Source organism: Asparagus officinalis, chromosome 7 (genome assembly GCF_001876935.1).
Source record: "Asparagus officinalis chromosome 7, Aspof.V1, whole genome shotgun sequence".
NCBI lineage: Eukaryota > Viridiplantae > Streptophyta > Magnoliopsida > Asparagales > Asparagaceae > Asparagus > Asparagus officinalis.
Window position 1 is genome coordinate 80,985,240 of NC_033800.1, and position 12,933 is coordinate 80,998,172.

The window sequence follows — 12,933 nt, forward strand, 5'->3', positions numbered from 1 at the left end:
TATATATATATATATATGCATGCATACATACATACATACATACATACACAGTTGTAGTGTTGATCCCATGTTAGATTACTCGAGAGTAGGGTATATTTATGTATACTTGGCATACATAGCATGGTCTATGAAGATGATTATGCTGGACGATATTCCTTATGTTTGTGCCAACTACCCGAGGGTAGTCTGAGTTTTGATATGGCTCATCATGTTTGACGTTTGGAGTTATAGTTTTACTTTTATGTACTACTTCTCTTTTACTTCTTAGTTGGGATTAATGATTAGCGATTCACAATTTGAGACATATGGTATATACATAAGGGTTTCCTTATTTGAATTATTTTGCTCGATGTACGAGTCTCGTGTTGTGGGTTTCTAATTATTGTTTTCCACTAAATAGACTATGCTTAATATGTAGAGCATCCACTTTATCTAGCAGCCCTTACCCTGGGGTCGGATAGAGGTGATCTTGCTATAGCGCTCTGATGCTTGTGTTATTTTTCTTTTTATTTTAAAATTCTTTTCAGACAGCTCAGAGTTTTGGAGAGCCGTAGGATGACGGAGTTCTAGCATAGTTACCGTCGCATGATTTTACCATTACAGGATCCACTATACTTTTGTATTTTCATTCAGACATTAGAGTTCATATTTCATTTTTGTAAAGGCCAAGTTCCTTAGTGATACTTCATTTGACTCGATGTATTGAGACATATTACACTTGTTCTCGTTTCAGTTATATTTTATTTTGTTCATTTGAGACATGATGTCACGCCACGCTTCCCAAAATACCCGAGAATCAAAACGCGAACAAGCCCGCAATGTATTAGACTAAGGAGAAATAAATACTAAATTATTTCTACTCAATCTAATACGCTAAGCGTCAAAATAAATTGCAAAGTCACAGGTCCCTTGTGACGCCCCTAGTTTCAATAAGGCTACAGTCCAAGGTGAAACTAAGGATGTCAAACCTGTCAAGCACCAAACACCATGCTACGACATGCTTCATCATCAAAGTCACTACCTATTTAGTAGAATCAACAATAGGTGTAGGTACAAAACAGGCAAAAGAGAGTATACAGAAAGAAAACTAAACAACAGATACTCAGAAGAATAATCACTACCACTGATATAAATGGATAAGTCTCTAAAAAGGTAATATTTGAACTGAATACAAATGTCTCGACATAAGAATAAAATGAAATTATATTAAGGCACATTGCCTATACAAAACTAGAATAAAAACTCAAATGTTTCATAAATACATCTATTGTGGAGTTCTGATATAAACTACTAGCAAAAATTAAAAATGGTAACTAGAACAACTCCATCAAGCTACGGCCCTCCGTGCACCTGGCTCGTTACCTGAAAGTGGGGAAACAACGAGCATCAAAGCGCTATAGTGAGTAACATCTCAACCAACCCCAGGGGAAAGGGCTAGAAGGATAAGAAAATATCTGATAATACATATAGATAGCCAAACATCTACTGTAAAAATAAAATAGAGGTTTGATGTTTAGAAATTTACAACACGAACATAGGTACGCATCCCTTAGCTCAAATTGTAAATAGCTAAATACCAAATTCAAAGGCTACAACATGGAGTAATAACTCTATCTCCAACCGAAATATCAATGACCTGTCATATGTCAATTACATACCCAACTCGTGATCTACAATAAATAAATGTCCAAAGTATGATCTGCAATAGCTTAATGTCCAACATGAGGACTTTGATGATTATAGTCCAACACGAGGACTTTGATAGCTCATTGTCCAACACGAGGACTTTAATAGTTTATAGTCCAACACGAGGACTTGATAGCTTATAGTCCAACACGAGGACTGTAATATGCAAATAGTGTCAGAAATCACATATATACCATTCACCCTCATGCTCCGGTGAATAAATCTAAGACTCATGTCGGAAGTCAACTCATGTATACCAATCTCAGGGTATAACAAACTCATATAACCTAGATATTTTTCCAGCCACACAATCCTAAGCGTAACAGGACAAAAGCAGGAAAACAAAACCCCCAGTGGTCGACCACTCGTGGTCGACCACGACTGGAGCAGAAGCTTACTACTTCTGTTCACGACACGTGGTCGACCGTCACAGTCGACCACGTAAAAGCAAAAACCCTAGTTCAGGTTTCTGTTCTACGTGGTTTGATCTAAAAACTTTCGTGTGATGTTTATATACATTATCAATCCTTCATAAGTGATATAGCATAACCAGAACATGTGAATTTTAGTCTAATCACTATAGATAAAACAAATCAAATCTTAAACATGTAAATTTCGTGTCGAAATCTTCAAAAAACAAAAAATCTTTCTTACAAAACTCTTGTTAGAAATAAACTCAGATCTAGATCTGTATTAAGAATTTCGTGGGTGAGCTTTATTAACTGAAAAACGTTCTCTTTGCAAAATACAACATATAGATCTATTTTTATACATAATCTAGTATGTAAGGCTCACAAATCACATGAAAAACATTATTAAAATATTTAAAAACATAGTATTGTAGGCGTCGAAAAATGCCTATAGGTATCCACACACAACTCGAGACGGAGAGAAGATGACGAACGTCGTTATCCGAATTATCTGACGCCGACCAATGCATGAAACAAAACGGCCAACGCTAGATGGCCCGCGTGCTCACCGGCCACCACTAAGTGGCCAACATGTTCACCATTCACCTCCAACTTAACAAAATTTATGATGCAAGTCGGTGAAGCGTACGAGTCAACGTAACACACGAAATGGCAAAAGACAACGCAGCTAGGAGTTGTGTTTCACCCAAAAGGGGAGAAACATCATGTGTGACTCGCACATATCATGTGTGGCTCGGCTATTTGAAGTTGTAGGTCTTTTCGTTAGCTTTCCAACGCATCTTGAATCACCTCATTCTGAGATCGGACGAGAGAGTTAGAGCCAAAACACCCGAGGTAGTACGAACTGGCTCGGTGACTCGCACCCATGCGAGTCACCAAATGGTGGCTCGCAAAAAAGTGATATTTCGGCCATGTTGAGATTTGATTCTGAAGAAACTCAAAACACAAAAGTTGTAGGTATTTTCGTCAGATTTCCAACGCATATTGAATCACCTCATTCCGAGATCGGACAAGAGAGTTAGAGCCAAAACACCCGAGATAGCACGAACTGGCTTGCATGGCTGCGAGCCACCAAATGGTGACTCGCACCCATGCGAGTCACCAAATGGTGGCTAGCCACCAAATGGTGACTCGCACCCATGCGAGTCACCAAATGGTGGCTCGCACAAAAAGTGATATTTAGTCCATGTTGTGATTTGATTCTGAAGAAACACAAAACACAAAAGTTGTAGGTCTTTTCGTCTTCTTTCCAATACATCTTGAATCACCTTATTCCGAGATCGGACGAGAGAGTTAGAGCTAAAATACCCGAGGTAGTACGAACTGGCTCCCCCCCCCCCACCCATGCGAGTCACCAAATGGTGGCTCGCACAAAAAGTGATATTTCGGCCATGTTGTGATTTGATTCTGAAGAAACTCAAAACACAAAAGTTGTAGGTATTTTCGTCAGCTTTCCAACGAATCTTGAATCACCTCATTCCAAGATCGGACGAGAGAGTTAGAGCCAAAACACCCGAGGTAGTACGAACTGGCTCGCATGGCTACGAGCCACCTGGCCGAGCCACCCAAATCTAGGCCCAGATCTGAGCCCAGATCTGGTTTGAGGAGCCTATAAATAGACCCCTAGGCTCATTGTTTGAGGGGGTTGGACTTTTTTGAGGAGAAACTCTGCTGGATTGAGAACTCAACTTCGGAGTTTTGAAGACTTGGAAGACTTGGACTTTTTCAGATCTGGTTCTTGGTGATCATCCATGTCAAACAAGGTAGGAGTTCGAGAGAGATCAGATCTGAGATCCAAACGGTTATCCTCCGGATCAAAACTTGTTTTTTGATCCCGAGAAGAGTATCGATTTCGCTTGGTCGATTTCGATTACTAAGGGCTATTATTTCCTTGGCGAAATAGTACCCCCGGTTGTTATTTCCTTCGTGAAATAGCACCCGCCATACCGTGTAGATCCGACCGGATCAAGATCGCGCGGTGGTCCACGGATTAACCCCGGCACAGGCAAAGATCAAGATCGCGCGGTGGTCCACGGATTAACCCCGGCACAGGCAAAGAACCCACACAAGCAAGAGACCGTAAAACAGGATCTTGCGATTTGTTCGGATAGAAGGAGAGTTGTAATTTTCTTTTTTCTTTGATTTTGTTGTAACCGGATCTTATAAAAAGACCGGATCTTTTGTAACCGAAAAACTATTGCTTAAGAAAACAATGACGTCAATGAAAGCAATTTTCCCCGCGAACAAGTATAGGGTTGGGCGAGATGAAACTCGCCTAAGGGATGATGAACAACTCAAAAAAAATGCTGGAAAAATATCCTCCTACGTCAAAAACCGTTGGATCCCGCTACAACTCTTCGAAATCCGCCGAAATCACCAAGGAGAAGGGGTTAGGGTTTGCAAGAGAGAAGAAGGAGGCTGCTAGGGTTTTCTGTGGTGAAGAAAAAGTTCTCACAAATATAATATTATATATATGAGCCCACAAACCCGACCCAAAACCCAATAAGACTCGAACAGGGAAAAACTAGCAAAACTGCGTACGGTCGATCGTGGCGGTTGATCACGTAAGAGATAGGAGCTTTCTGCTTCTGCTGTGCGTCCGACGGTCGATCGCCATGGTCAACCACGTAGGAAATTTCCTACTGGTGCATGTTGTTTGTGTGCTGGTTTTATCACTCGATCTTTCTCATATAAATACACTCGTTTGATCCCCAAACACTTCTTATCACATTCATCTATGATATAAACATATATTTCATAAAAAAAATTCATTCACTGTATTTTACGGGGTTTTACATTGTTCCCCTCTTAAAAGAATTTCGTCCTCGAAATTCCAAAATTGTATCTTAAAAATTAATAATACGAGAAAAGCACATCAGGAGTAGTCATTCCCACATACACCTCTCATAGCATTAATTTTCAGATATGAACATAGTAATATCTAAAGTTAACAGTCTAAAATGCGAATATTCATGCCTTAATTGTAGGCGTATAAAACTGCCTGAAGGTCCCTTAACACAGCTCGACGCGGTGATTCGACAAACCAATGAACCATCGAGCGATATATCCAAGCATGTTCGTTAGACCACAACACTGAAGCCAAGTGAGACGCGACGAAGCGGATTAACGAGGCGACGAGGTTAACGAACCGCACGCAAACAACGGAATACATCCAATTGCGTGTCCAATCAAGCTAACAGGTCGATGAATCAACGAGTCATCCAACCATAGAGTCCACCACATCAAACAAGATCAAGAGCGGACTCGAACGAATCAAGATCAAATCAAGATCGAATCCGGACTCAAACTCGAACACCGAAGCAGATTTACTGCCAAATCAGGATCCAGACTGCCAAATCAGAGTCCAGATCAACAATCGAGTTCGAATGAAGTGCAAAACTAGAAAACGGCAAAACCAAACACCTGGAGGGCTCGGTCGAAACCGAGCCACCTCTAGGTGGCTCGGTGGCCGAGCCCCCTTTGGGGGGGGGGGGGAGCCACCAAGGTGGCTCGGTAGCCGAGCCACCTAGGTGTTGGCCTTCTTATTTTGATGATGTTTAACAAACAATTTACCACTAATGTTGTTTGTCTAGTATCTGTGTTTTCTTATTTATTATAGACAAACAACGTTGTTGGAGGATGGATGGAATAGAGCTTCAACGATCATATCCAAAGGAGGTTGGCGGAATGTCGGTGAAGCTTATGCAAATTCAAGTTGAAGATCCAAGTTCAAAGCTTCATCCGCAAGATTACCAAGTTGTTACAGTCGACAAAAATGTTACCACCTCAGTTAAGTTACACCTTTTACACTACAATATTCAATTTCCTTTTAGAACATTTTGCTTGCACAACATCTTTAAAGAGAAATATTCTGAGAGAATTTCGCATCATGCACGTTACAGAAATTTACCAAAGATGACAATAAAAACGTAACATTCTTTCTCATAAAAGTTCCATTATCACTGTCATTGTTGATTCTTTGACAAATGATATGTTCCATCAAGTTTCACCTATTGTAAATTCAGTTCCTGAAAAAAAAAAGTAGTCAGAGCTATTGCATTTAACAAGAAGAAAAGAAGTGGCACCTTTTCCAAAATCATCAGTAGTAATTTTACTTTATTTCACCAATAAGCCTAGAATAAGTATACCAAAAAAGGGAGAAAAAGGGCCCCTGTACAACAAAGTTTTGGAAGTTGCACATGGATTTCTAGATTAGTCACAGCTTGCTTATATATGGGAGAATGCTCTGTAATCTTCTGCATTACTAACTCATGTGTCTTCCCACTCTCATAAAGAGCTTCAACAATGGCAAAAGGACTACTATTCCTTCTAAAACACAACACAGGAGCAGCACTCAACTTGCTAAACAAAATATGCAATCATGATAGACAAATGCACATGACGACGGCCCTTCAAGGATCCTTGTATCAGCAGCATGATCTATATTCATCCATCAACTCTATGAGCTTTATTCATTTGCTAAACCAAGGGGTCCATCGAGAGAGACATTATAACACAATTGATGGCCCTTCGGATTAAAATCCATGCCCAGCTCATGAAGTGAAGCAATACCATAACTCCGGCGTTTAGCTCCTCTTGCATGACCCGGCATGTCTTACAGTACTACCAAGAATTGGAGATAAGAAAATGGTTCACCAGTCCTTGACTAGTGTCTTATACTATCGAAAACAACTTCCCAACCAAATCCAAACATCTTACTTCAAATCTCATCTTCTCATGTACGAAGCACATGGCTCTGTTTCCTCTTCTAACTTCCACACAAACTCCTACAGCTTGTCATGGGGCCGCTCTCTATTCCTATAAGTATACGACCACACTGCAACTCTTCTCATCAAACACACAGCTTCACAGTCTAGAAATCAAACTATTTCTTCTCCAACTTTGATATCTACATTCAACAATGGTAAACTCCAAGAAGATCGTTGAGATGGCGAGAAAATGGAGAAAGGCAGCTGCCTTGGGCAAAAGGGTCTCCTCAACCCAGGCTGATGCTAAATTAGATTCCAATGCTTGCAGTACACCAGTTGCAGAAAAAGGCCACTTTATTGTATACACCTCAGATGCGAAGAGGTTCATGGTTCCCTTGAGATTTTTGGAGAGCATTATTTTTGTAGAGCTCTTAAAGATGTCTGAAGATGAGCATGGGCTACCAAGTGATGGTCCTATCATATTGCCTTGTGATGCAGTGTTCATGGAGTATATTCTATCTTTGCTCAGAAGACGAGGGTCTAAAGCTATGGACAGGGTGTTGTTAGACACTGTATTCAGGCACCGTCATTCTCCTTGCTCTTCGCAAACTGTGGGGTTGAATCAACAAGTAGTTTGTAGCTTCTGAATGTTCAGATTCTTTGTAGTCAGTGATACTTGTGTAATTAAATATTAGATAATGTTGATTGACAAATTATTTACTGTGGGGTTGAATCAAACAATAGTTATAAATATTCCAATGTAATTCTCAATTGCTTAATGCTACAACACTTAATTCAACCTAACTATTTGGAGTTCAGAATTACAGCGCATGTTCTTTGCTCAGAAGACGAGGGAGAAAGTACCCTAGATGGGGGTGAATAGGGTAATTTGCTAATCTAATCCGATATTGATGCTAAATTAAAACTTATTAACTAATATCCTAGCAAACATGATATGAACAAGTTATGTGCAAAGATAAATAATTAAAATATAAATATGAACACAAGATATAAGAAAGATAGTGTGCAAATGACAATCACAGACAAAACGATATGATTACGGAGTTTGGTCACCATCGACCTACGTCTGCGCTCTTCACCCTCGAGAAGAATCTTTACTATCTCAAAAACAACTACACAATCGGTTTTTTAAGTTCACCGTAAACTTTTACAACTCACACAATTGTCAATACACAATACACTCCTCTAATTGCTGGCCTAGCCCGTGTGACATTCCTCAAGTGCTTGGATTTTTCACCTCTCACTAGGTTTTACTACCAATGCCACTCCTCTCGGAATTCACCCCATCTCTCCCAACCACTTCTCTAAGTCTACTTGTGTATTATAACGTGTTCTCAACAATGATAAGCTCAAATAAATGTTTGTTCTCTATCAAGGATGAGAATGAAATCTAAGCTCACTCAATGATACAACCCCACAACCCAAATGTATACAATATATTAAATACTAAAACTCAATAGTTGTGTGTGTAAGCAATGAATAAAATAAAATTTAACTCAAATCAATCTAGCATAAATATATAAGAAATAAAATGATAAATAGCTAGAATATGAGTTAAGGAAACTTCTCCAAGAACAAGAGATGTAAGTGTTGAGGATGAAAGCCTCAAATTTGAAATTGAAACCCATCTCTTGTGAAAACCTCTTCACATAAACAAATTTTTGATATTTTAAAACTTGAAATAAACAACCCAAAAACACGTGTAAAACTTTTGATAAAAACCAAAGCAAGAGGGGTATTTATACCCTCAAAAACCAAGCAGCCAAAAACTAGCCGTTATGTAGAAAATAGCCGATTGGTCGACTGACGATGTGTGTCGGTCGACTGATAATGTGACCGTTGGCAGAACTGACAGATTCTAAAAATTTGCATAGCTGACTTTATAAAATCAATTAAAAATAGCAAATCAATTCTAAAAATTGTGAAATTTTAGGGAACGTTTCTACACTTGAAGATACACATATTAGAGAAAGAATTTTTAAAATATCAATTCTCATTTGTGATAACTTACTATTTTAAAATAGATATTCTTGATTCTGAAAACTGCTGAACACTTGATTTTGTAAAATCAATTTAACATAGTAAATCAACTCCAAAAATGATAAAACTTTGGAAAATATTTATACACATGATATTGAACATGTTAGAAATAGAATTTTTCAAATTTTATTTTCCATTTGTAAAAACTCACGTATTTTTCAAACCATTCAAAAATGCGAAAACGTTAAAACTTGATTTGGATGAATTCTTCAAATAAGTTTTAAAACACTTTAAAATAGATTTATAGACTTGAGGAAAGATATAAAATCATGTTGTTAAGTCTATAATCTAAAACGGCAATAAATCAAAATAAATGATAAATCAAAACAAATGTGTGTATGAATTTTGAGCTCTAAGTATAAACAGACAATGTATAAAACTAAAAACTATACCCAAGCAATTTGATCTTCAATTAAGCTCGTCTTGGTTGCATATGAAGCGATGATGAATTTTGACTTGAATTGTGATGGCTTTATTCCTATTTTCCTTCAAACCTCATTTGAATATCATCATGAACGCGCAAATCCAACCAACCTCCAACAGAGGATATTTGTGTAGATTATCTAACAAAATAAATGCAAACACTCGGCACACGATGTTAAGCATAATTTGTTAATAATCAAAACTAGATTAGATAGTAGACTCATAAAATGAGACCTAACAATCTCTTCCTTTTTTATGATGACAAATAATCTACACAAATAATATATAAAACATGCATGATATTAAATGAATATACAATTTATAATTCTCATGGATGAGAAAGCGAAATACTCACAATCCACTTACTTTTCCCCCTTTGTTAACACCAAAATGGGGAAAACAATAAGAATGAAGAGAGAGAAAGTTCCCTTGTCAATAAGGCACGGTGAGTACAAACAAGAAAAAGAGATAGGGTAGGCTCCTCCTATCAAAAACGCCTAAAAGCATATATCAAGAAGAAAAAGGCGGCTATATGTGAGCAGAAACATATTTATGGAAATGTGCTAATCTCAACTCACATATAAAGAGACCAAGTAAACACATATATATGTATCATTAAGAAAGAGTATTACATTGGTCTTAAACATAAATATATCAATAAGATGTATATCAAAAACAAAAATATTCTAAAAATAAAAAAGATTCAAAATCAAAAATCAAATGTTTAATCAATAAATCCAAAAATTCATAAATTATCAAACATAAATCATGATTGATTAAGAACACAATGGCATTTAAAACACGTGTGATCAATAGATCCATAAAACATCATTTTTGAAGAGTGTAAAAAAATGATTAAGCAAAAAAAAAAAATGAATCAATGGATGTACATGCCTAATCCACCTCTTATACGCCAAAATAATTTTTCACAAAGAGGTTAGATAAAGATGTCCACTAATAGAGATTTTGAATTAATATAAATAAGGGACACATCTTTACTATCTATATGATCACACAAAAGAAAAAATATTGAAACATATATGTGATTCATCCACAAAAGATCAAAAGAATTATGTTTAGGATAAAACAAACCAAGATCCATCATAGCATTTTCGACAAGAAATTTTAAAATGACGAGCATACCAAGCCATTTGAATTTGGTTCATTCCATATAAACGCTTTTAGTACCTGGTAATCATGATGAAGAAAAATCAATAAATCCAGGGGGTTGCTTATTATAAACCTCTCGTTAAAATCAAATCCAATAAACTCATAATATGCAATGATTAATAAAGAAAATTTCTAAAAACATAGGTTTGAAAATAAGAATAAAAAAAATAACCAAGTGAAAAATACCTCACTGTTAGTCGACTGATTTTTACCATCAGTCAACTGATACACTGTTCAGTCGACTGATAAGGATCAGTCGACCGAGAAAAAACAAAAGCTGATATTGCAGGGCAGTTTATCAATCGACTGATATCAACAGTCAGTCTACTGATAACACTGTTCAGTCGACTAATAAGCATCGCTCGACTGAACAGAAACAAAAATGAAATTACAGAGGAGTTTATCGGTTGACTGATAAATGTGCACATCCCTTAAATGAATAGTAAATTTAATTTTTAAAGTGTGTTTAAAATTAGTAAATAAATTGTAAAAATTATGAAACTTTGGGAAATGATTATTCTGATGAAAACAAACATAATGGAAAAGAAAATTTTCAAATATCATTTTCGTTTGTGAAATCTTATCATTTTGCAAAATCCCAAAAATACAAGTTCGTTTAAAACACTTGATTTTGACAAAATAATTTCAATCAAGTTTTGGAATCTTTTTTAATGGATTAATAAAGTTTGGAAACGATGTAAATAGTATTGTTTAGTCTATAATCCAAAAACACAAAATATGAAACAATACGTGCACAAAACAAAAATTATCTTTTAGAAGATGAAAACAAAGAGAAAATTATTTGTTATTTGAAATTAAACATGTTTTGGTACCCAAACACTCTTGGTATCGAAGAGTTTAGTGACATGACCCCTATCAATGAAATCCAAAGCCCTTGGGTTATGACCCCCTTTGGGCGAATGTAGTGCACGTGTTCGGTCATAGTAATAATTACTCAAATGACCCTTCTTATTATAATAAGTACAATAAAATGAATGCATTTATTTATGATGACCATATGAATGCGCACGAGAAATATTTTTAAATAATTGTGGTCTTTTTGAAATATTTTGCAATTTTAAAATTTTTTGCAAATCAAAATAAATTTCTGCCAAATGGCCAAAACAACCACAGTAATCACACTTTTATTGTCACATTTTATTGTCAACAAAACGTTACCACCTCAGTTAAGTTACACCTTTTACACTACAATATTCACTTTCCTTTTAGAGCATATTGCTTGCACAACATCTCTAAATAGAAAATTTCTAAGAGAATTTCGCATCGTGCACGTTACACAAATTTTACACGGATACATAGTTTTAATGGACACAAATTAGACAGTAAACATTGGTACATAGTTTAAACTAAGATGATCATGTTTTATTGTAACATTTCGTGCGAGTGCACTGAGAACTTGCTAGATGTTTATCTAAAAACTCAGGAGTAATTCCCTAGATTAGCCCCCAAAGATGACAATAAAAACATAACATTCTTATCTCATAAAAGTTCCATTGTCACTGTCATTGCTGATTGTTTGACAAATGATATGTTCCATCCAGTTTCACCTATTGTAAATTCAGGTCCTGAAAAAAAAGAAGTAGTCTGAGCTATTGCATTTAACAAGAAGAAAAGAAGTGGCACCTTTTCCAAAATCATCAGTAGTAATTTTACTTTATTTCACCAATAAGCCTAGAATAAATATACCAAAAAATTGGAGAAAAAGGGCCCCTGGACAACAAAGTTTTTGACGTTGCACATGGATTTCTAGATTAGTCACAGCTTGCTTATATATGGGAGAATGCTCTGTAATCTTCTGCATTACTAACTCATGTGTCTTCCCACTCTCATAAAGAGCTTCAACAATGGCAAAAGGACTACTATTCCTTCTAAAACACAAGACAGGAGCAGCACTCCACTTGCTAAACAAAATATGCAATCACGATAGACAAATGCACATTACGACGGCCTTTCAAGGATCCTTGTATCAGCAGCATGATCTATATTCATCCATCAACTCAATTTCCTTTATTCATTTGCTAAACGAAGGGGTCCGTCGAGAGAGACATTATAACACAAATGATGGCCCTTCGGATTAAAATCCATGCCCAGCTCATGAAGTGAAGCAATACCATAACTCCGGCATTTAGCTCCTCTTGCATGACCCGACATGTCTTAGAGCACTAGCAAGAATTGGAGATAAGAAAATGGTTTACCAGTCACTGACTAGTGTCTTATGTAGAATTGGCAGCAGGTTGACAGATTCAGGCAGACTGGGTGGCGGTCGACCGGGGCGGTCGACCGCGTTCGTGCACGAGGCTTACTGGGCGTCAGTTTTGGTGGCGGTCGACCGCAGAAGTTTCTGCTCTGGTGGCGGTCGACCGCGGCGGTCGACCGCCGAACTCTCTGGACTTTTGGATCTGCTGCTGGATGGAGGGCGGTCGACCGCGATG

At 37.1% G+C, this 12,933-nt stretch overlaps 1 protein-coding gene across 1 annotated transcript; it reads left to right on the top strand.

Annotated features, from left to right (window-relative positions):
• On the top strand, nt 7,039–7,473 carry LOC109847425 (auxin-responsive protein SAUR68-like). The gene has a single exon (XM_020416654.1). It carries the CDS (start codon nt 7,039–7,041, stop codon nt 7,471–7,473), a length of 435 nt encoding a protein of 144 aa, XP_020272243.1.